At 32.6% G+C, this 26,282-nt stretch overlaps 1 protein-coding gene across 8 annotated transcripts in view; it reads left to right on the forward strand.

Moving 5' to 3' along the window:
• The window catches only part of CEP44 (centrosomal protein 44), an 87,436-nt gene that overhangs the window by 35,028 nt on the left and 26,126 nt on the right, over positions 1 to 26,282 (forward strand). For 4 of the 8 annotated variants that reach the window (XM_051965926.1, XM_051965922.1, XM_051965929.1 and 1 more), the window contains 3 exons: positions 5,472 to 5,612; positions 15,008 to 15,138; positions 15,367 to 15,404. In XM_051965926.1, the coding sequence (XP_051821886.1) occupies positions 5,472 to 5,612; positions 15,008 to 15,138; positions 15,367 to 15,404 (310 nt within the window). Of the gene's footprint in view, positions 1 to 5,471; positions 5,613 to 7,944; positions 8,004 to 15,007; positions 15,139 to 15,366; positions 15,405 to 15,982; positions 17,042 to 26,282 lie in introns of those variants that run through there. The other 4 variants (XM_051965925.1, XM_051965924.1, XM_051965930.1 and 1 more) reach the window with 4 other exon arrangements.

Below are 26,282 nucleotides of genomic sequence, written 5' to 3' on the forward strand. Positions count from 1 at the left end.
CACAATATGATGTCCTCAATAAAGTTTATGCCTATTTTATTAAGACACACTTCGTATGAGTTTATAAAAATTTCAAGGAAGCTAGTAGTTACAGAAAACAATGGCTTGAAGCCTATGACTGAGGGACTTTGGGAGAAACTTTTTTTTTTTTTCCACATGATTATGTAATAGTGGTATGCTCTATGGATAGAGGAAGCGTATTTATCTAAAGGAAAGAACACTGACCTCAGAATCAAAGGCCTAAAGATCAAATTCTCTTTCTGATCCTTACTTATGTGGTCCTTGAACAAAATTCCCAAACCTCCCTAAGCCTGAGTTTTCTTAATTGCTAAATGATGAAGTTGGACAAGATGGCCTCTGAGGTGGCATCAAACTCTAGATCCTCTGAATAATAATTTACTTAATAGGCACTAGAGTTATTAATAGATTAAAATGCTGCATTTTTTTCAACAAACTTACTGATTTTTTTTTTCTATTAGAGACTTTTTATTTCCTAAGAGGTTTACCTGTAAATAGATATATTTACAAACCTTTCATCTATATGTATTAACCCTTAAGCCTTAGGAATAATTTTAGTGCATATATTCAAATAAAAGGATTTGAAATAGTCATTAATATTTCCAGATATTACTCAAAATTAAGAAAGAAAATCATATTTTGGAAAATTTTAGATTTTGCAAAAAGATGTTGGCAAAGCCAAATTGTTAGTCCAGTAGTGCTTTTATTATACCCAAAGTTACATAGGTCTTACCTGATTTTCTAGGAGTATAGTATCTTTTAATGCAATTAGATTTCTTTTGTTTCAGATGACATCTTTAAATGGAAAGTGAATTCTGCTTCTCAGTGAGATTCTAGCTATATTAAAATAAACAGATGCCCAGGTAGTAGTCAGATATTGATGAGCCTTATGCACTTTGCACTGTTGTCAATTGGTAGCAGTATCTAATTTGATTTTAGTGCTATTGTTTTTACTGTAACTCTCCTATGCTTCCAATTCAGGCATTAACTATTGAGGCATCCCTCTGAATATGGAGAAATCCACATAATTCCTTTTGTAGTTTAATTTAAATGTAAATATCTAGGAAGTGAAGATGTCTGAAAATTTAAAAAATACCTAATTCCAGAAAGAAGCCTGATTAAATAGGGATTAAAATATTCCTACTGTCTTACGTAGGTTAATGGTTCTCATTAAGGAATACTATCTTAACAGATTTTAGGTATTTTATTAACACTTAATGGCATATGTTATTCACATTCTGGAAATAAATTTAGGTGTAGAATTTCATTTTATGTATCACTTTGGCAGTTTGAAGCCTATGGACTCTTTCTCAAACTTTTGGTTTTTAAATTTGTAAAATAAAATTCATACAATTACAAAAGGAAGCCATTTAAATTGAAATGCAGGTATAAAAATTCAAGTTAAGAGCCCTAGTATAAAAGGCACAAAGAAAACAACCTGTGACAGTTAAATTTTATAGTGTCCTGTATTTTACTGCCTAATGGAATAATACAATCCTCACTGTATTGTCGCTACCTTAAAACCTTTATGTGAAAAGGATTAAATTTTATAGCCAAATTTATACTCATGTACCTCTCAAATAATTTTGATAAAATTTGTTTAATTGAAATTTTTCTTTTAAATATTTGCTCAAGTTTTATGGTTTTTTAAGTGCTTTTTAAAAAAAAAAAATTACATTGCTGAATTTCATACCAAACTTCCACGTGGCGTAGAATCTGATAGGCATTTGAGAGGTTTCCCATTTTGTAGAATAAAACTTACAAACATATCTAGAAAATTTACCATCTTGAACATGCATACCCTCTCTCCTTTGACCAGCATGTTGTCAAAAACTTGGCAATGAATCAAAAACTTTGCTTTTTGGTGATTTACATCTTTGAATATGTTTTTAATAGTTATTTTCTTACTTGATCATCACAATGATCCTCTGCAAAGATTTTTTTCACCATTAAAAATGAAAATAGGCTCAAAGAGGTTAAGGGAGTTTAAAATTAGATGGCTAAGAAATAGTATAGAAAACCCTTGAACTTAAATTGTTCTTAGATCTTTTAGACTCAGATCCTCTTTTGTTGTTGTTGTTGTTGTTGTTTTTGGTTTTTTACTGTATTAGATGTTATATATAAAGTGTTTTATAACCATAAAAAGTCACATAAATATTGTTATCCTATTAAAAAGATAATTCTTTACAAGTTTCATAATGATTATCAAGGGAAAACTTTCTTCTGCCAGGGACCTGATTTATGATTCTCTGGCCTCTTATTTATTTAGACCAAATCTATATGTTTATTGCCATTGTCTGTCAAGGCCCTTTCCCTTCATTTGTTTATTAATTCAACAAATATATAAGACTTTGTGCAAAATAATGTAGTTGTAGAGGTCACAGTTACAGATCAAGATGTGTTCATTAATCATTTTAATATAGTTATAATCTAGTAAGGATGAAAAGATAGATGTGTACATTATATATACACATAAAGCATTTAAGATTTTATATGATTGATTAAAGATAGAATGTGTATGATATAGAATGTATCCAATGCTTTTTTCTTTAAAAAGTTCTTAAGTTATAATTTACAAAATTCAGTTGTGAAAACTGAAAAATTTTTTAAAATTTGTGTAGGATTTGAGAAATATGAGGATATATAATTTTAACTCAATGATTTTCCATATAATAATGGGTAAAGTATAAAAAAAAACTAGAAATATGGCATTTTGTTATATCAGTAAACTCAATTAATTGCTTTTAAAAAGAATTATGTGATGATAAAAAAAAAATTGGAGGGAGCAATGACATGTCTGAACTTGTGGAGATAATCACAAAATTTTAGAATTGGAAAGGCCTTCAGGGCCCTTAGTCCAACCCATACATTTGTTGAGCCTCTGCACAAAGACTTTTCATGGAAAATATAGGTGTAGAACATTAATTGTAGAACAGAGATTAGATACAGTCTAATTAAGCATTTTACTATAATATAGGCAAGAGCTGCTGAGTGTATGATTTATGGTTGAAATGTTGTGAGTGGAGAAAAGGAAAGGATGAGAAAGAGGTAAGGAAGATAGATAAAGGATGACTGTATGGCTGTAAATCTGTGTAACTTTTAAGGATGGTGATATATTTGATATAAGCAGATAAACATGAATGAAGGATGAGTTTTAATGACTATTGTTTGGGACATATTAAGTTTCAGGTGCTTACCATCAATATTACTAGCTACATCCCCATTGGGTAGGGGGATTATGATTAGCAACTGTGAGAAGCGGGGGAAAGATCAGATAAATAGGAGAACTAAGAGAGAAAAAGAGCAGTGTCATAGAAGTCAAAGAAAGAAGGAATGAATGTCTAGGAAAAAGAAATGGTTGAGAGTACCAAATTGTTAGTAACATATAAGTGGTAGGGTTAGAGATTGCTAGGGTTGATTGGTGGTTAGTGATAGGTGGATTGGTAGTTGAAGAAAGTGGTGAGATATAGCATCCCTCTTATTGGAACTGTTGAGCCAAAGAACTCATTGATTCTGTCCTCAGTGATTATAGTCCTCTTCACCAGGGACTCTGTCCTAATTTTGTAAAGATAATAAGACTGAAACCTATTACCCTTTATTTCTCTAAGGAATTAGAAGCACATGATGCAGATTACTTAGAACTCTTAAGGTGCCTAAAATGACAACCTCTTGGCAATTAGAGTAGCTATATGGGGACATTTCTTATTTACATTATATTACATTACATTAGGTTTATGCTCTGGAGATCAAGGTACTTTTATTCCTGCTATATTATTTGAGGTATTATTTAAATGAAAATAATTCAAATTTTGGTATACATTAAAATTCAAAGATAACATTATTGGAAAATAATATATTTATGTAACTATTAGGGGAATTTTTTATAAATATGTCACAAATAGGCTCATTTTCTCTAGTATATATTTTTTTCAGTATTCTTAGTTCTTACATTCAGAGTCAGTCCTTACTTTCTGAAGAATTGCCTGTGACATAAGGCTCCAGTCTTAGGCGTTTCAACTAATTATAATAGATGGCGAGACTAAGAGTGGACTATTCTGGAAATATATAAGTGCTTGATTGGGTTTTAATGAATGAGGGAACATACTTCCAGAGTGATCATTCTTATTGGTAACAGCTATTATTTCTTCTTCCTGTATTTCAGGGCTTGTTTTTTTCTAAATTTAAAAAGTATTTGAGTATAGAAAAAGCAAGAAAATTTATCTTTTTTCCTAGCTGTGAATAATCAGGAGGTAGAAAGATGATATTATACAGTAGAATTTAGTATTTTAAATATCTCATATCAATCTATTTGAATAATCTTATTTTTATTTTATAGTACAGGTGTTTCAAATACATAGATATATGTATATATACATATATCTTGTTTTATTAAAATGATTATATGTCTCTGTTAAAGAGTATTCATAATTTGTGGTCTCCTTATGAATTAAACTAAATCATAACCTATGAATTTTCTTGTGGCAGTTATATACATACTTTAAGGTATCAAGAAAAATCTCAGGTATCAATATCCATAAGTAAATTGGCTTACCTCTCATTGGCTTTGTTAAATAGATGAAATCATCATTCACTTTTCTGATATGCTAAGAATGCTACTAAAATTTCCAAATCATTGCTTTATACTATATAGGCTATGTGCTTTGTAAAATGTAAAACAGTGACATTTTTCTCAAAAAAATTTATTTAAAGTCATTCTAAATTAAGTCACTAGTAAGCATAAAATTACAGGCATTTGGACTCTGAAGATCCCTTCAAGTTCTTAACCTATGATTTTAAAAAATCCTCCCTATGTTAAAGAGTAGAATAGTAATCTATATCTCTTACAGGATTTATGGATCATCTACATAGTAAGTAATACAGATAAGACTTGAGCCCAGTTATACTTGATTCCATAATCATAATCTCATTACCACTACTCTGGCTTTCCCAAAAGAAAACTTTAGCAATAACAAAACATCAGTATTCTTTTCAATACTTTGAGAATCTGTGGTATTTTGATATAGTTATTGCCTCTGTTGAAACTCATTACAGTTTCTCTGTAACTTAGCAAACAGTCTTAGAGAGTTTTTATGATCCAAAGCCAACCTGGGGGCATTTGTCAAATGACAGCTATGGTGCATCTTTGGACTATTCTAGAAGCTTCTCTAGTTTTGTAGGTTATGCCAGAGCCTTCACGCTGTGTTAGGGCAGCCTTCAAAGGTGGTCACTATCATACCAGCATTAGGCATAGTAGAGAATACCTATTTGTTTTGTTTCATTAGGTTCATGTTTTAATTCCAAGGGACATATCTGAATTCAGGTTCCTCAAAGACATACTAAGACATAGATAATTTTGTTTGAGAATCTTATATTGAAAATATATCTATATCCAAATTGGTAGTTTATCTTTATTAGCTATGTTACAAACAATATGTTTGATATTTTTATAACAGGTATCGAATATCCTTATCACTTGGGAGGATTCACTCACAACAACTTATTACTTGAAGGAGGAAAAAATGACTTGGCTGCTGAAAAAGAGCCTGGTATTCTTTTGCGTGGTCCAAAGAAAAATGTCTTTCTTGGCCAGGGAGGTGGGGAGGGTTATTAATTTATTAAAACCTTCCATGAAAATAGTTTCATTGCTTTATTAATAATAAGATCTTTATAAATTCCTTGTGGTTCCTGTAGTAAAAGGTATTGTAAGTCATAATGACTGAAGTGTTCCTATGATAGGATCAGTTATTGCAGCTTCTTTGATACTTCACTGGATTTCTTATTTTATCCATGGGGGTACTCCCTCCAGTGACATATACTGCAGCCCATCCATACCATTCTATGAGATTCTTGTCCATAACCTCCCATAAATCCTCCATGAAGGTTCTGTTTTGTATATTCATTATCCTTTCTTCTCATTTGTTAATAAGTAGATCTGTTCTTTAATCGATAATCTGACTGCATACAGATCACTTAATTCCAAAACGATACCTTCATCCAGTCATTTTCTATAAGAATTTATTAATTTCATTTTTTGTAACATTGTTCAGTGTTCAACCATGTCTAATAGCTCTTATGGCTCTTTTTTATGATAATACAAATATAATTGTAAGATATCTGAGTATCTACAGACCTTTGGCAAGTTTCACCCAGAACATATTTTCTAATGGTTTTTCAACCTTCTTGTTAATGTCATTAAGTTTTAAAGTATAGTTTGATTTGATTGGAGAATCTTATAGAATTCTTCACGGAAAACTTTATTAATTCATCTCCAAAAGATGTAGGTACATAAGCTACAATTCTGTTTATTATGATAAGTATTTGTCTCTAGAACTGAGAACACATGAACCATTTTTCCATTTAGTCACAACTTATTTATGTCTTCTCATGGTATATTGCAGAGAACTCACATTCAGAATGTCAGTAAGTTAATAAGCACTAAAGAATTCATAGCATTCTTTGTCGTCTCTCTGCCTCTTTCACTACAAAATGGGCTACACAAGACCGAGCAACCCCCGCCCCCCGCTTTTTAAAAAAATTTTGCTGAGATAATTGGGGTTAAGTGACTTTCCCAGAGTCGCATAGCCAGGAAGTACTAAGTGTCTGAAGCTAGATTTGAACTCAGGTCCTCCTGACTTAAGGGCTGGTGCTCTATCCACTACACCAATTAGCTGCCCCTCTGAGTGCCCTTTTAATGTTTTCATCTGCTTTATATGTTACCAAAGCCATAGTGAGGCCACTTGCTGGCAGGCATTTGTTAGGGTGGTCTTCTAACAGCAGGAGATGTTGTCAGAGGCAAGCTATACCTAAAGCATTCCCAGCTTGGCAAAATCTGCCAGAGCTTGTCCTCTTCTTATATAGCCTTTAAATACTCAAGATCATCTTCCATCCACCAAATAGAAGTTTTCTAATAAAAGAAAGGTTTAATTTTAGCAATTGATTTTATTTCAACAGAAGAATTAAAATCCAAATAATAACAACAAATCTAATTTGAAAGAATTTTTGAAATTTCCTTTATCTGGTGGTTTCATTGTCTGTCTGGTAGCTCTTGACTAGTAGATAAAAGAGGTACATTTGATAAGTTTCTCTTCCCTTCTCTCTTCCCCTCCTCTTCCCCCCCCCTCCCCCTGGTTAAAAATAAGACATTTTTTTAAAATAATAAAATTGGATTTACTCAGTTAAGTTATAAAGCATAAAATAGAAATTAAGAACTTTCAATACAGAAATGTATCTAGAAAAGATAGAGTGAGAAGGTAGAATTGAGAGATACAATGGAAAGGAAAATGGAGAAGGGTATTGTTCAGGCTTTTAGAAAGCTACAAAAAACCCATTAAGTGGAGGAAAACACAAGTAAATAAGTGATGATATATGATATATTAATTAAGGTAGGAAAATCATTCAAAGCCATTCAGATAATAAGCAATTTATATACGAGTAATCATGATTTGACTACCATCTTTTTTCAGGTGCCCAGCCTTCAGTTTACATTCAGGGAGCAGTAATTGTCTAAAGGACTAGAATGCACACACTCTCAGAAACAACCCATCAGAGTAAATAGTTGGGTTGAATAGTTGTGAAAAAGGTATCAAGAGCTTCATTTAGTCAGAAAAATGCTGTAGGTCCAGAGAGGAATGTGCCTATGAGTCTGCACAATAATAAACCAGAATTTTGATAGAGAATAATCTATTATAGGTGGTTAAGATCAGAAATGTCAATGTTGGAAATGGGTTCTATTTTTAGTTTCAAACTTTTGTAATATTATTAAAGGGGATTTTTCTAAAGAGAGTTTATCTCACTATTTGAATGATCAGCTTACCAACCTTCTTTACTCTTCGTAAGTTTCTAGCTTAGTGTACATAAATCTTACCAAAAAAATGAAGAATGCATTAAATCAAAGCACATAGTACAATTTGGAAATGTTTCTTATAGATGCAGCTAAAAGAATAGAAGGTGGAGGAAGATGGGTGAGTTGAATAACATGCCTGCTAGATTTAGTACTGACTAATGTTAGTGTTAAATTAAACAAGTTTTTAAGTTATGAGTATTTGAAGCTACAAAAGTTTAACTAAAATGAAATTCATGCATTCAAAGGAAGTTATTGCTATTGTCAAGAGTTTTACAGTAACTATAAAGGCAGTGAAGACTATTTCTTAAAATTAAAAATTGAAAAAAAGTTTGTTCTTAAATATGAGAGACCCTATATGAAGGGGGAAAAAGAAACTTTTTTTTTTTAATCTTCTACTCTTTATTAACATTCAACAACAAAAAGCATTTTGAAAAAGTGAAAAGACACTTTTATTCCTTGATTATACCCTGGATTTTGTTTTTTATTGGCTCTCCCATTTATTCTTCTATATCTCCATGCTTTAAAAATGTGGCAAAAGCATGCTTTGCCAGAGGCATTCAGCTAATATAGATTATACCATTTAAGTGATGATAGTTTGGGGAAATCAATTCTGATTGTCTCAAGAAAGATAACTGATTCTCAACAGAACACATGTACAAAGGGCCCTAAAGAACCTGAAAATATTTTTAGCCCAGAACTTGCCAGCTGACAAACTGGATGATATTGGGTAAGTTACCTTTGTGGTCTGAACCTCAATTCTCACCTTTTAAATTAGATTAAATATTCTTTTGAGGAGGTTCTTTCAAGTTTCAAAATGAACAATTCTGAAAGTAGTATCCTTAAATAGAAAATCTCTGACACATTAAACTGAGGAAACAGTTTCATTTTGCCATTTGATTTTAAATTGTATATACCATATCTAAAGTGTAATGTTTATGAATACCCTTCAGAAAGAGGACATTGGTATGTTTGAGGAGACTTCTTTAATTTGATAATGGAGTACATTTTATTTTCAACTTTATTTTATTATATAAATATTCTTCCATTTACTTTCAATACAATATCAAAGTTAATTTCTTATAAGAAAAAAAAAATCAAAATAAATCATAACTAAGAATCCTGAAATTTGCTCCATGGAACAGTGTATTTCAATGATTTTTATAGCATATGAGAATATAACTCTGTATTTGACTTGATATTTTTCAGAATATAGAAAAAGCTAGTATTCAACAATAGGATATATTTGTTTATTGCTCATATCAGTGCCTCACTTTTCAATTCTAAATTGATGAAGCTTGCTGACTTACTAAATAAGCATTTCCATAATAGAAACTTTTATAGTGTTTATAGGGTGCTAGTGTTAACAGGTTTTAGTTTTGATTCTGGTCTCTGGCTTCAGTAATTATTTCAGCTTCACTTTACAAGAAAACCGCATCTGTTCATTGAATCATTAGGAGGAAACCAGCCATTCAGAGGCTCAGGATAAACTTCCTGTAGAAAGGGCATTTCAACTTATCTTGGCAAGGGACAAGGTAATGTTTTTACAGCATGAGGAAAAAGGTGGAAGCCTCTCTTTACAAAGACATGGAAGTGGGAGATGGAGCATTTTGTGTGGAGAACAACAAGCTGGCTGTATCATGGAAGGGGAAGAGTTTTATGTTTATCATGCAGAAAAATTAGTCTGTACTAGATTCTGATAGACTTGAAAAATCAAACATGAATTGATTTTTGTCAGTGGAGCAGTCAGGTGATTTTTAGCTGTTGTATGAAGGATTGATTGGAAAAGAGAAAAACTGGTGTCTGGGATACTAGTTAGAGGCTATTGTAATAGTCTAGGCAAAAATAAAGATCTGAGCTAACAGTTTTCTGGTATAGTGGATAAAGTCAGGAAGACTCAAGTTCATATCCAGCCTTAGCTGTGTGACGCTGGGCAGATCACTTGGCCTCATTTTCCTCATCTGGAAAATGAGGATAATGATATCACCTACCTCCCAGGATTTTGAGAATGAAATGAGATAATTGTCAAATGTTTATCACAGAGACTGGCACATAGTAATGGTAGGAGGAGGAAAAAGAGTACTAATTTGGGTTTTGGATTGAGTGGATTAAATGGGATAGTTGAGATAACTTAAGTGAAATTAGAATTGAGTAGAGTTGGCAGCTTATTAGATATGTTAAGAGTAGGAAAGTCAAGCATGATTTCAATTATAAAGGTAGAAAGAATGGTGGTTTCCTCAGCAGAAATAGAGAAGTTAGAAAGAGGAGAACTTGGAGAAAAAAGTTAATGGTAATTGATATATGCCTGTGAGATATTCTGTTGCCAGTGTCCAAGAGGCACCAAGTGATGTGTGGCTAGAGTTCAGAAGAGACTGAAGCTTCATTATCTAGGTCTGGGAGTTGTCTACAAAGAAGTAGTCATTTAATTTATCACAGTTAAAGAGATCACTTTAAAGAGATGTATATTATAGGAATTCAAGAGGGCCCAACACAGCCCTGAGGTATGCCCATAGTTAGAGTGGGACATAGACATTTAGAAGAAGCCAAATATGAAGGAGAACCACCAGGTAAGGTTTTTGGAAAGAAATCCAAGGATGAGAAAGTGTTTAGGAGGTATCAGTTAGGTGGCACAGTGGATAGAGCACCAGCCCTGAAGTCATGAGGATCTGAGTTCAAATGTGATCTCAGATACTTAACACTTCCTAGCTGTGTGGGCAAGTCGCTTAACCCCAGTTACCTCAGCAAAAAATAAATAAATAAATAAAAGAGAAAGTGTTTAGGAGAAGAAGGTGTTCAGTAATGTTGAGGGGTAAAGAGAAATAAAGGATAAGCACTGAAAAAAGGCCATTAATTTGGCAATTAATAATGGGCCATTAGTAATTTTAGACTTTCAATTGAGTGATATGGTTGAAAGCCAGGTTGGGGGGAAAAGAGGGATGAGAAATGACTGGAATGTAGAGACAAATTTAGACTAATAGATTATCTAATAATGATGTAGGATCTTTAAATATATACCTATACTAAGCATGACTGAATGTGGAAATATTGGAAATGAAACCAGAAATCTGTTAAGAGCAGCAAGAAAAGACATTTTCAATGAAGGAAGCTAAGAAAATGCCCTCATTATATGGTGATTATAATTGGTATGCTGGTAATCGCTGGTGTTGACATATCATTGAAATTAGTTTTGAGTAATAATTGTCCTGGATAATAATGAGATCCTTTCCATGCCTCTTTTGTATACCTAAAAGGTACATTAAAAAGTTTTGGAGGTAATCTGGGAAATTTCATGTTTATACTTACCATGTACTTTTTTTCTACAAGGAATACTTTTTGTTAACTAGAGGAAGCATCGAGAAGTCATAACAGGGCTTACTTCTGCTGAACATGAGGGCCAAGAATGTTCTTTTACTAACAAAATAATTCACATTTGTGAAAGTTTTTTCCAAAGTTTTTGTTATTTATTCCTGCTTTTACATAATCTTATTTATTTTAGAATTCTGAACAAGTAGCATTTCTAGTATTGGAGAATATTTTTAATATAAAACAGCAAAAATGTGTTTGCTAAGAAACAAATGTAATATTTACTAATGGTAAGTGAGTAATTCAGATATAGAATTCACAAGCCTCTTATAAAGCTATAGGTATTTATGAAGCAGCTATCTCAAAAGTGAACAAATTAGAAAGGGAAAACACTTGTTATGAACTGATTGCTAATATGTTTCCAGAAAAGATGTTCAGGAAAAAAGCATGAGTTTTCAAAGGTATGGTTTTAGCAAAAAAAATAAAAATAAAAAATTCTCTGTAAATCAAAACAGTGAATCTGAAGTTAGAAGTTAGTTTATAATTAATTTTTAGTAATCGTAAATGTTAGAACTAGTCAATGAATGTATTTCTTACAAATATCTATTTACTTCCTCACAAGATAAGTATAGCTGCCAGCTTGATGCTTTGAAATACCACTTTTGTAGAATTTGTAACAATTCAAAGCCTATTTTCTTTGGTAGATTTTTGTTATTGGGTGGGAAGAGGAAACTTAGTTTATTATTAGAGGCAATTGTTGATGTATTAAATGGAGCACTGGACCTGGAATCAGGAAGACCCGAGTTCAAATGTAATTTCTGACCCTGGATAAGCTACTTAATCCCTGTGTCTCAAGTTTTCTCAACTGTAAGATGGAGGTAATAATAGCAGCTACCTAATGAAGTTCTTGATCAATTAAGATAATATTTATAAAAAGCATTTAGTAAAGTGTCTAATATATAGTAGGTTTTATATAAATGCTTATTCCATTCCCTTCTGTACTCCCCCATTCATGTATCTGCCTGTCTCATTTATTGGCTTGAAATATAGTAGATTTATATTTTCTACAAGATTCAGTCACTTTTCTGAGTAAAAATGTACCGTGTTGTGGAGTGTCACTTGCAAAAGGCTGTGCCTATCTATTCTACTGTGATCTCCAGAAGTATTCTTGAATGGATATATTATTTTTATTAAAATTGTACATAGGAAGGAAATTGTAAGTGTTGGTAGCTGTTACTGTCCTTTTGATAGCTTTTATTTGGTAATAATATTGTCTTAGATTTTTCCCGCATGTTTAGTATTTTCCTATTCTGATTTCTTTAGAATGTTTCTTCAACACCCTTAGTCAATCAGCTAAGATCCATTAAGCTCTTACTCTGTGCCAGGCACTGTGCTAGGGGCTAGAGAAATTATGACAGTACAATTGCCCTGCTGCTCCCCTTGGGTAGCATACCTTTTATTAGGGGAGACCATATGAATTAGTATAAAATATCTGTTCACAAAATAGAGACCAAATTATTGAGTTGCTTCTGGTACTTATCTCAACTTGGTCTAGTCCAGTTGCCTTTTTCATTTCTTAATGCCATTTCCACTTAGCTCAGAAAATTTATTTGATTTGGCAGTGCAAAATAGCACCTCAAAAACCTGGCAATAAAATAGGGAGATGAATAATCTACACCACAGTTTTTCTCTTTCATGTGGAGAAGATCTATCACATTATCTTAAGTCAAGGATGGATTCCCTATACATGGTGAAGCTCTCCAAGTGCTCTGATTTGAAGTTGACATTGTGCTGATTGAATTAAGCCTCAGAATATCATAGAGCCTCCTGGATAAAATGTACTGTCTATATAATTTTAGACAAGTCACATAGTTTTACTGATCTTAAGTCTCCTCATCTGTAAAATGAAGGGAATTGGACTAGATGGCCTCTACATGGCCTTCTAGCTCCAGATCTGTAGTCCTAAATTTATTGAGCAAGAGAAATGCATGGTCAGATTTGCACTTAGGAAAGCGATTTTACAGTTTTGGGGATGATGGATTGAAATGGGAAGAAACTTGAGGCAAGGAGACCAGTTTGAAGACTATTGCAGTAGTTGCGACAAAAGGTGATAAAAGCCTGAACCAGGGTGGTGGCTCTCTGCCTATTATGCTATATGTCATGAGAATTAATGGGGTAGCTAGGTGGAAAGGATAGAATACCAGGCGTGGAGTCAAAAAGACTCAAATCTGATCTTAGAAACTTACTACTGGTGATTTGGGAAAGACTTTTAACCCTGTTTGTCTCAATCTTTTATAAAATGAGCTGGAGAAGAAAATGGCAAAACACTCTAATATCTTTGCCAGGGAAGCCCCAAGATGGGGTCATAAAGATTTGGAAACAACTGAAAAAATGATTGAATAACATGCAACATTAGAATAAAAAGATGATATGCCAGTCAGTAGTGGTTCTTTTGACAGAAATAGCAAAGTTTGGAGGGGAAACTGAGTTGTATATGAGATCTTATCACAGTCCTTCCATATCTGCTCATTCTTTGTGTATCTCTGTTTATTTGAGTTACTCACTGCTACCCCTGAATATAGTCCACCTTTCCAAGTAGCTGCAAAGTGATAGGCAAGGTAAGGGATGGTGAGAGGAGAATTTTGTCTGCACAATGATTTTTATGGATACTGGTAATAGGGTTAGGTTATAACCACCCTGGGAAGGTAACACCAAAGTAGAAAACCTGGGCTAAGACAAAGTGAGTGTGGTTAGATTGGAGGCATAACTTGGAAGCATAATCTGTTGGAGGGAGGAGAGGTGGAATGTGTGTATCTTTTTTCTCCATTCTAAAAACCTGTTTGGGCCTTTGGAGTATTTTCCAAAGACTGCAAAAAATTAAAAGGCTGACAGAGGATAAGAAAGATTGCCATATTAGGTATTAGGAAGAGAAGGATATAAATATCCTTCAGATATATATGCCTGAAAAAACAGAACAGTATGGCAAGAGTATACTCCATGTGCTCCATTGGTGTCCATGTGATAAAAAAGAACTAAAGGAAAATTTCATTCCTTGTCATGATCCTATTTAAGGACATAGATGGGAGTTTCAGAGGGTAAGTAGGAAAAAATAGATTGGTCTCTGCACCACTGAAAGGAATTACTCCTATTGATAAGATCACATCCATTGGAGAATATATTTGTTAAGATAATATAGACAGGTAAATGTGTATCTACATACCCTGTGTATGATTTAGTTCTTGAAGTTACTGACTTTTCTGCTAATTGAAAAATGTCAAGGGGTGAAAGTTTTTTGACTTGAGTTTTTTTAGGGTAAGAATCTATTAAACAGGAATTTAAGGCATGATATTTTAAAATTCAATATGACTTCAAAAATTGCTTAGGGCCCCCCTCCCCCCTTAATTTTCATAACTCAGTCTATTAGTGAGATTCTTGGGACGCATTTTAAATCTTGAATGAAAATTTATAGTATTTATTGATAGTATCCTTTTGATGTAATTAAATATTTTTAGCACTGGCAACTTATTTTGAAAGTAAATAGAATATTGAATTTGGACATGTACTGTTAATTTGATTTGCCTAAGTGTTTGAATTGGCAGTAATCAAGATAAATGTAGCATTCCTGTTGTAGCTGCCATTGGGGAGGGGGAGAGAGAGGTCATACAGCAAGCACTTTTTATATGTTGTAGTAAGGGACTATGAGGACAGATCTTGGACCTGTAACAGTAGTCTTTTTACGCCTAAACAATACTTTCTTTTCTGTCACATACTGTAAATGACTGTTCAATAATTGACCCCATTGAGAGCATAATGACAAAGTTAACTTAAAAATGAATTTCTCCACAGATAGAAAAAGGAGAGAAGAGGTGCCAGAGAGCCTTCATCAGCAATTGTCTGGATACAACTTACTATTATCCGCAGATTCCTCTCCCCAACCCAATACCATCAATTATTTTGGTTTGACAGAAGCTTCAAAGGTAAGTAAAACTTGATTTTCTTGTAAGGTCAAGTGAATAAGAGAACAATTAATTTTAGTTGTACTGGAAAAAACTAAAAACAAAACTATTGAAAAATCACTTAGGTTCTCATTAAAATACTGATATATAAATTAATATTTCAGACTTTTATAGAATCAGGATCTGTTTTTGAATTTGTTTTTTTTTTTTTTTTAGAGGAATCATCTAACTTTGTTTTTTAAATTACAGGAGACAACAATGGAGAAAATAGAAAGGATAAAAAAAATGTAAGTAATAGAAAAGAACAGAAAGAATTCATTTCTCTGTGGGGAATTGCATTGGACTAAGATACCTATAGAGTGCATATGTGTTCCAAACTAAAGGTCTCTCAATCAGGTGTGGAATTTCCTTAGCACTCTAGAGAATAATAAATCTACCTTTAGTTATATGTTTGTGGGATGAGTCATTGTTTGGATTTCTTACTAGTTAGTATAAAGGGTTATTAGTGAAATTAACTGGGGAGTAAAAAGTCTAATTTGAGTTGATGGTTAGTAAGAGCATTATCTATCATTTAATTACAAAATGCTAAACAATATTTGTGGTCTGCTATTTTTAAAATGGCCTCTTTTTAATATTGAAAAAAATCTCTTATTATGAAAATCATTTCTATTATGTCTTAGATCATAATTCTTTCTTCCAGAAAATGTTTGTAATTGACTCTTTATTTTCTTTATGTAGTCTAGCCTTAACTCCTTCTTAATAGTAATTGTCTTGTTATAAATATTGAAAATTTGTTTTATGGTTTGGAAAATTTTAATTTCTTAAATAGCCTATTTTATTGTAATAATTTTTAAAACATTTTTAGGTTTCAAGAAACTGCTGATTTATTGAAGTATTCAAATAACTCATCTTAGAATTATCTTCATGGACTTCTGAGACGCAACACTGAATGTTTTCTTTAAGTTTTAAATATATGTATATACATATATTGACATAGCACTGAGAATTCCATTTGCTGTATTCATTATTGAAAAAGTAATTATTCTGAGTTGTAATTGTACTACTTTATTGTGTTTGAGCTTTTCGTGAGGAAAATATTCCTGTTGTTCCAGTGGATTTGTTTTGCAGAGTGAAGTCATTACAGAAGTGTATTTTTGTGTTGACATTTGTTGGCAGTGTGCTAAGTAATATGTTTTTTAAAGTGCAAGCTTGAGGACCACAGTTTACATCCTGTTGGAAACTTTCCAGCAGGGACTTGCATATTACACCCAAGAGATTTACATGCATACCATTTTGCCATCTGTGTAGCCAAATAAGTTGTAATGAAAAGTTAAATATATACATTGAGAATGAAAATTTTTTTTGTTTTTAAAAATAGAATTTTTTTTCAACTTTGAAAAGTAGTGATACATTAGATTCTTAATTATTAACATTGAAGTGGAGGTCAATTGTACATTTGTGTGTAGGTCTGATGTCTCTGTGTGAAAAAGGTGTTGAGTGTTTTAGTATCGTATTCAGCAACACGTTTTAAGACCAGCAGCCCAGATGGAGACCATCCAGAGTTACAAAGATACATAGCAGGTTTTGGGGTTTTGTTCTTTTTGGGGGGAAGGAGGCGGGGGGAGTACAGTCTCTCAGTGATCTGAAGTTACAAATATCTTTGGAGATGTGGATAATATTGAGGGAAGGTTTACATGAAATTGAATCAAGATAAGAAAGGAAATTTTAAAATTTCTCAATTTTAAAAAACTTACATCACAAATTTGCCCTGAACAGGTTTCAAGAAAAGATAATTCCTTTATGAAAGGGGAAACAGCTCTTTCCTTTGATTTTTTTTTTTTTAATGTATATGATTAAAAATTTTAATTTTTAACTTAAAATGTTTTGTATGACAATAAATCAAATAAAATATTAACTTAAGGCATTATTGGTGCAGAATTATTTTTAAAGGAGTTTAAAAATTCTGAAGGTTTGAAATTCTATAGCAGCACTCACATTTATGTAGAAATTTAAGATTAAAATATTCTTTCTTCATAACATCCCTATAAGTTATAAATAACACAAATAATTTGTTTTAGCAATGTTATTATTATTTTTTTTTGCATTCTTTTAATCTAAAAAATTATAGTTGAAAAAGTAGCAAATATTGGTATTGGAACAAACTTATGAGCCGACTTTTAAATTACCTCTTCAATAGAGTTATAGTGCCATCTTGTGGTTCCTACATATTTTACACATTAGAGTGAAACAGTTGTTTTATACATTCTGAAAACGTGGAGAAGACTGATTTAGGCTGCTTGGTACTGATGGTGATTGAAAGGGATAATTAGAAAGCTGGCACTTAAAAAAACAAAAACCTACACACAACATATGAAATGACAAGAAATTTTTATTTTATATTCTTGATTATATATGATGTTTTTACTTTTGCTTTAGCATCATCAAATGTGCCCTTTCCACACATATGCATACATAACGCTTTACATGACAGATTTTTATCTAAAGGGTATAGCAGTATAACATAAAATTTTGCAATGAACCTTTTACTCCACTAAGAGAAATTAGCATTTGAAGGAAGCTTGGTGTTGTGTACTACAATTTTATAATCGTGAATTACATAGAAAATATAAATGGTTGCTTGTTAATAAAATGCTGGAATTATTAGAATGAATGGCTCTTCTCTTGAAATTTGAAGGAAGAAAAAAATTACTGCTTCAAAAAACGACTGCCTAACGTAAATAACTGGTATTGTTCTTAACTGAGCACAATTGAGACAATGATAAAACATTGTTTTAACTATTTGAAATTGAAAAAGTCTTTGCTCTAACAAAGTCCGTTCAACTTGAATAAAGAAGATAGTAAGTGGATAAAGAAAAAAACCTTTACTTGAAATATGTCTGAAAAGGAGATGATATCCAAGATCTATATTGGAAACTAACAAATGTGAGTGAAAACTAGAATGCATTGGACAAGTTGATAAAGAATATGAACAAACTTATCTAAAGAAGAATTGTAAACTGTTAACCACATAAGACTGTTCTAAAATACTAATGAGAGAAATTCAAGTCAAAACAACTTAAATTTCATTTTATAAATCCAACAAACTAAAAGATGACAAAAATGTACAGACACTTTTGAGAGAGCTTGCAGAAAGCTAGGCACATAAATCAATGAAAAGGACAATTTTTGTGAAGCCTGGGAATACTCGTATGACTTGATACAGAGTCACGTGAGTGGAAGGAAGGAAATAGTTTAGACTCTAAAATCCAGACTTAAAAAACAGTGTCTGAAGCCAAATTTGAATTCAAGTATTCTTCATTACAAGCTTCTTCATTACACACTATATACTGTGCCACGTATTCGAATTAGAACCAGGAAAAACAATTTATACAATAACAGAACTGTATAAACAATTTTGAAAGACTTTAAAAATCTAATTAATTAATGCAATGACTAACAACCACCAATAAGAAATGTGGGAAGACTTCCAATCTGATGTTTAGTTAAGGGAGGAGAATCAGTAGCAATTACAAAAATAAAAAATGACAATATCACAAGAAACAAAACATTATTATGATCAAGCTTATCCCAAAAGGAAAGGTGGGAAAATTCAGCATATTTGAAGAGGTTAGAAACTAGGTATGAAACATTGAATATAGTTCTCAATTGAGTTGATTAAGTTTTCTGTTTTGGGGAGAAGGGGAAAGAGGGAAGAGATTGCAGGGAAAAGGAGAGAGATAATTGGAAATGAAAGTGATGTGAAAAGATGCCCATAAAATTTTAAAATTAAAAAGTTCATAAGCTGAAAATTGAATTGAAAAGAGCTTTAAACAAATTCATTGGCAGTCTTCAAGAGAAACAACAGAGTGTTTGTAGGAGCATTCTTTTTAAAAGATGTGTTGAACAAGCCAGCCACTGAGGTCCCTTCTAATTCGTAACATTTTGCTATTTGACCTACAGGACTTAAAAGGAAGGAAAGGTTAATTCAAGAGAGAATAACAGTGCTCTCTTTCACATAGTCTTGTCAAAGAAAAGGATAAAATGTATGGATAGGGAGTAATTATTTTCAAATCTTTAATAAAACAAATTATCCTTTTATAATAGTCCAAAAGTTGTTTCAGTTTTCATAATACCTGGGTGAGCTTATAGGGAATCTGTGTGAGCTCTTTCCCCATTAGGAAATTATACTACCAACCTATTGGATGTAAAGAGTGGTAGGGTCTCCTAAGGGCAAGACTATATAAAATTAGTTATGTTGTCACAATTTAATATTTCATATAAGTCAATACCATAGATAGAACCAGGAAAGAAAGAAGCAGTTATCTTTTGAGGAGGATAGGGGTGCATTTACTTTGGTTTGACAAGAAAGGAAAGCCCTCACTCCAAGTTTCAATAAGGGAAACGGAAAGCAGGCAAAAGAGGGAAAAGAATGAGTTTAATTGTAATATAATTGCCAAATTTTACATATTATAGTTGTGCAAAGAGTGATTTAAAACTTTTTCCTTGTCTTGATATTACATGAAGTTTGTAGTGAATAATCTTATTATCTTTGCTAGAAAACTTAATAAACTTGGATTTCTGATATTTCCCCAGTATGAATTTTTGGTCTAGTGACTAGGATGTGATTCAAAAATAGAATACAAAATTTGCCTGGTATTTAAAGGATAAAGATTTGTTATTTATTGTCCCATTCCTTTGTAGTAAGTGAAAGGGGGAAAAGATCACTCCCTAACTATGAGTACAGAGGAAAGAAGATGAATCATGCAACCCATCTCCTACTGGAGGGGTAAAAGACAAATCTAAGATAAGACAATTTTTGGACATTAACAGTGTGCATGTTTGTTTTGATGGGATATGAGTGTTACAAGGTTTTTAAATTTTAGTTTTGGTGGAGTGGTGGGAAAGAGAATTTTTTTTTTAAATAGTTTTAAAACTTTTCAAGGTTTTGGCAAATTAATAAATATCAGTTGCTGCTTTTTGATTAACTTGTAAACTTTTAACATATAAGGAATCTTTAAGAGGAAGACCAGCAAAGGCCATGTGACTTAACTCTTTAATGGTATTTTGGAATAAATTGAATTTTTTATTAAATTGGAAAAAGATTTTTTTTTTTTTTACTATAAGACGACAGCTGCAACTTTCTGCTTTTTCAGTGCTATACCATTGGGAAATTAGGTGAAATGTAATCCAGTTATATTCAGTGGTAGATTTAGAAAGTCATCATATGATATTTATAAGAAAGCAGTTATTAGGTAAAAAATAGCCTCACGTACCATTCATTTATTCCATTATTTTTAATATGATAAGCAGATTTCAGGGCCCTTTTGTTTACTGCCCTTTCTTGTAGTGCACCTCACATAGATGACAGGCATTTGGGGAAGCATTAAAGAGAACCTTGTTCATTTATAAGCTACAATGCTTTTTGAACTTAACATTGTGGATTTAATTTTTACTTTTTAATGATCCCTAGGCTTATCTATATCAATTCTTTAAAACAGATGTAGAAAAGGAGAAATGTAAAACCTTTAGGATTTTAAGCTTTAAAATTTATTAAACTACAAAAAGAGAACTTTCAGTACCACTTATGCCTTAAATATGTATTTAGTGAAAAAGACAAACTTTGACTACTTAAACTGTATCATATGTAAAGAAGATGGGAAAGAAGTGCCTCATTAGGTAGAAACAATCTAAAAATAAAAGTTTAATTGCTTTGGAACTTTGGGGAACAGTTATTCCAATATTAATTTGTTTGAGGATTTATTTTTTAAGGGCCTAAGAGTGAATGGGAGAATATTCTTGTCTCTTGGAGGCCACTGACCCACCAAGGAAAGAAAAACAGTTCAAATCACCTGGAGGGCCATATTTTTTTTCCTTAAAGAGAAATATAATCTGAACCAACTTTTAAAAATTGAGAACAGAGACATAAAATATTAAGTGCAAAAAGCAAAGAAAAGTACATCTCTATATACAGAGGACTTGATTTCATCTTGGTGGAGAATTCCAAGAGACGAGATTCTTATTGCCAAAGCTAGTAACCAACTTCTCTGCATTTTACTGGCTTAAGAATCTTTGCTGAAGCAATAAGAGATTTTACTATTTGCCCAGGATCACATAATATGCTCCAGAAGTTTGGATTGAAATTTGGTCTTACTGAGTATTCTGCCCACTCCCTACAAATATATTTAAGTTGCTAATAGAGATCTCTGTGTTTATCTCACACACACACACACACACACACACACACACACACACACAGAGTTTTCCACATTGCTGAGTTAAATGAAATGGAATAAAGACCAATCCAATTGATTCAAAACAAGAAAACTGAAAAAGGTTCGAAATTCAGAAGGTATTTCAAGTGACATAGCAGTAGTGCTTATGATACCCACTTCTGAGTCCTATTTTTTTCACTCAATTACTTTAGTTCTTCCATAATTCTTTCACATAGTAACATTAATCATGCTAACTATGATTATTATCAGTTGATACTTCCAAGCAAAACCTGACAGTTCTGTCTGATGTGCTTAGGGAACTTCCTGTACTATCACGTAGACAGATTTTCACAGTAACTCCTTGAAGATGGCTTCCCTTTTAAGCCTAGTGCATGCTATCTTCCAGAGGAAATGAGAAAAAGCCCATCCCTTTAGCTTACTCAACTTTGTGGCTATATTGAGTCTTCTAGAATTATTCCTAAGGACTGTCTCTGGCACTGTACAATTATTAAAACAAGTTTTTACATTCTGGCCTCTATTAAATGTGCATTTCTAAACTTTCCCCGAGTAATTTCCTTTAGGAAAAAAAAAATACAAATTGGGGCATACAAAACTTTGATCATTTAGATTTCCTCTTCTATCCAGTTTTAATTGACTCTTGAATAACAAAAAATAATTGTTTAGAGATGATATTGTAAATTTTAACCACTCAAATCAAAAAGGCAGGTAAAAATAAGCGGATGAAGAGAAGAGTGAAATTGCTCTCCATTGCCAAGAGATCTCAATGGTGATCCCAAGTGAGTTTTACATACCTTTTTTCTCTAGTAGTCATCGTCTTATTCAGTTTTGGCATTGCAGTATCTTTGGTATTTATGGTTCCTCTTTTCATGCTTTAAGATTTTCCCAGGAACCTAGTGGCAGAAGGATTCAACATATAAGCAATTTGCCATGCCATGACAACATATAGGAGCAATTTTAAGAAAGCTACAAAGTGTATTTCAAGTGGAGATCTAGTAGGTAAGGAAATAGAATCATATGTACCAGTATCCTATTGAATATTTGCTGTTTAGCTTCTTGTCTAACTGCATTCAGGATTATAAATACAAATTGGTCTTCCCTGCTGCAAAAGAAAATGAAAAGATTTGAGGAATATAGTTACTCTAGTACCATCTTCTTACAGAGTCTGAAGAGTTATTAAAAAGGACAAAAGAAATAAGCCAGGAAGAAACTAAGAAAGAGTGCAAGGTTGTGAAGGGGGATGAAAGTCAATATTGTGAATTGTGTGTTTTCAAGTGAGAATTATACTTGTTACTGCTAATGTATGCATTTCCCCAAGTTTATTGTATGGATACAATGAAACGAGGACAGGAAAATTCCCCCAAAGTATATTCAGACCCTTAATTTCATTGAAAGACTGTCACAGGGATTACAAGTACTGCTAGTGAGTCTTGGGTAGGACATGGGCAGATTTGTAAGTATCGAGAAAGATTTAATCTCTCCTGCTAGTTAAATGTTGGGAGTGAACACCTGTTTATATAAAAGGTATCAAAAACAAAAAAATTGGATTTCCAGGTCATAGTGTATTCTCTAGGAACAATGGACTTTTGAAGACCAAGGTGGGGAAAAAAATAAAATTTGTATAGCAGATTTACTGAACTGAACCAAGAGGATTGTAAACTGAGTTTGGAGGAAGGGAGAAAGGGCAGCAGAGGGAAAATATCTAGATAAAATTTTATGTAATTAATATAGCAAAACAAATGGGTCATCACAGAGAGAGAAGATACCCAGGAGAAAATTGAAGACTATAAAGAATAATACTTAAAACTTTAGCTATTGTTTTGGTCTAGACCTGACTCAGGCTTTTAGTAATCTGTGCTGCATATTGAACGAAATTCAAAAGTTAACAAATTGAAATTTACTTTGCTAAGGCCAGAGGAGGGTATATTCACCAAAGATATACATTAAAAACATTCACAACTGATTTAGTTAAGCAAAGCTTCCCTGCCTGTGTTTCTAATTGCCTGGATCCTTGTAGCGTTTTCAGATTCAAGTAATCAGAGGTCATCTCAACAGTATGAGCTGTTAAATCTCTTCAATCAATCAAGCCTTGAGGATGGAAGGAAAACTTGCTCTAATTTTGTGTGAAAGTAGTTCCCCCTGCAAATGTCTCTATTTTGACACAAACCAAGTTGTTTTATGTTTGTTTCTTTATTAGAATTTTAGTTTTGCAGGTTTCTCTGAAGCTTTATGAAATAAAACTCATGAATGGAAGGAAATTTACCTCTTTTGCAGCAGTCTTCTCTCCCTTCCCCACTCCCCTCAGGAAAGTTTTGATGAAATGAAAAGTGTGTGGGAAGAAGAGGAAGGTCAGGATTAAGTAGGGTAGAGAGGGACTTTGATGGCAGCTAAAATCTTGGAGTGCTACCAGATCCTAACCTAAGGGATGTGGAGATTTTTGGATTATCCAATATAGTTGGATTCAACTACACTTACTTGAAGCTCACTTTTTTTCCCTAATGCTTTATTGGATATGCAACATATGGACACGCCACCATATATTTAAATGCAAGACAACTTTCAACTACTTTATCATATTATTGGTCTGTTGAGACTAAGTTTTTTTGGAAAATTCCATCTAATAACACACCTCTAGGTGTTTCAGCATGGATACTGTATAAAATAGTCTTCAGAACTTTAGGACTAAACAATATGTTAATGTTTCTCCATGCTCCTGCAATCTGAGGAGGAAGGAGTACTGCACTATCTGGGTCATTTCCTATAGTTCCCCCAGAACTATATAGTTCCTATAGTTTCCAGGTGGGAAATTAGGAGGTAGCTTAAAAAAAAAAAAAAAAAAAAAAAAACGAATATTAGTATGGAACAAAAACTAATCAATCCATTGTCAGAACTTTAATCCACCTATTCTTTTAGTCTCTCACAAAGGCATTGGAGATAGAAAGAAATACAAACACTTTCTAATCCCAAGCAACAGCTAGGTGGTGTAGTGAATAGGGTTCTAAGCCTGGAGTCTGGAAGGCTTGCCTTTCTGAGTTCAAATGGACCTCAGATATTTACTGTGTGAACCTGGTGAACCAATCTAAGCCAGTTTACTCCACCTGATTGCTATTGGCCTCAGTGGGAGCATAGGAGACCCAATTGGCTTAATTTACTGTTGTTCCTGAACACAAATGGGGATTATAGGCATGCAACATCATGCCTGCTCCTGGTTAAAGACCAACTCAACTGACTTTTCTTTTAAGGATACTTTCTTTTGGTAATGACTTCTCCCTCCCCTTTGTACAGCACTTTGTTTCATACCTCTGATGTGCTTGTCACATATTAGGTATTAACATTCTTTATGTCAGTGTTATGCCATTATTTGACCATAAATTCCTTAAGTGTAAAAACCAAATCTTAAAAACTACTTCTCATCTAATGCCCAAACTAGTATTCTATACATTGTTATAATAACTAGTATTGATAACTAACATTGAAGATATTGGTCTTATTTTTATCATTCCCATTTTGCAGATGAGGAGACTGAGATGGGTTAAATGGTTTTCCCAAAGTCCCATAACTAATAACTCTCTGAAGCAGAAGTTGAATTCAGGTCTTCCCAACTCCAAATTCAATACTCTAACCATTATGCCATGGAGCTGCCTTGGAAAAACTTAATAGTTTTGTGAACTCATGTGATGTTGCTGTTCTGACTCTGTCACTAATTAGTTGTGTTGGCTTTGGATAACTCACTTCATGTCTCTGACCTTTAACTAAAATGAAAGTGTTGGTAGGAAGAAAACCTAAATAAACATGGCCATGTTTGAGATATCATGTTAAATTTGAAATATGCAAAAATAAATTGTATCCAGTAAAGATTTAAGGTTTCATATGCTTTTCTCATTTTTAGAGAAATGTTCATATATTGTACTTTTTGTCAAGTTTGGGATCATAAAAAAGAAAAACTTAAATATTAAAAAATGAAGGGATTGAAAGGGGAAGTTCCTTTTAAGTCTAAAATCCTACAAGTTATCCAAATGGTGCCAATGATCTTACTCTTAGGTGAAGGTGTGCTTACACAGCTAATTTCATTGGGAGATTATCACTGAGTATGGAATCTGAGTAGCCTTCAGACACCATCACTCCAGATATTATGTTATTATTTTTAGATGGAAGAACTGAAAAGAAAAAATGCATTTGTTTGCTTTTTCAAAAAATTACATTTTTTTTTAATTTTAAGCTTACAATTAGAAACCATTGCAACTTTCTAAAATTTGCTTTATTGGCTAATTTACATGTAAATAATTTCAATAAATAAGGTCATAATAGTCTTTCAGTCACTCCCTCTAAATACCTATAAGGATTTTTTTATGCTTTCATTCTCATTTGTTTCTTGCATAATCAATATTTGTATGTTCTGTATTAGAAAACACTTTTGTTTCAGATCTCAACTAATAGAAAAACTCTAGGCAGTAAGTAGTAGATTTCAAGTCTGGAAGACATAAACTCAAATCCAATTGCAGAAACTAGCATGTGATTGGGACAAGTCATCAACCCTCTATCTGCCTCAATTTCTTCATTTGTAAAATGCAGATAATAATAGTACCTATCTCCCAGGCTGGTGATCAGTGGTTCTCAAACTTTTGTTTTTAGTATCTTTATCCTATTAAAAATTATTGAGGATCTCTCCAAGGAGTTTTTGTTTATCTGGATTATATTTATGGACATTTACCATATTGGGAATAAAAACTATTTTTGAATTTGTAGACCCTCTAAAAGTGTTTCAGAGATCCCCAGGATTCTCTAGACCATACTTTGAGAACCACTGCTGGTGATAATAATAGCATCTACTTCCCAGAGTAGTTGTGAAAATCAAATGAGATATCTATAAAGCACTTTTCAAACTTTAATATACTATATAAATACCAGCTATTATTACTATAATTATAATTGTTA

Source organism: Antechinus flavipes, chromosome 6, assembly GCF_016432865.1.
Source record: "Antechinus flavipes isolate AdamAnt ecotype Samford, QLD, Australia chromosome 6, AdamAnt_v2, whole genome shotgun sequence".
NCBI lineage: Eukaryota > Metazoa > Chordata > Mammalia > Dasyuromorphia > Dasyuridae > Antechinus > Antechinus flavipes.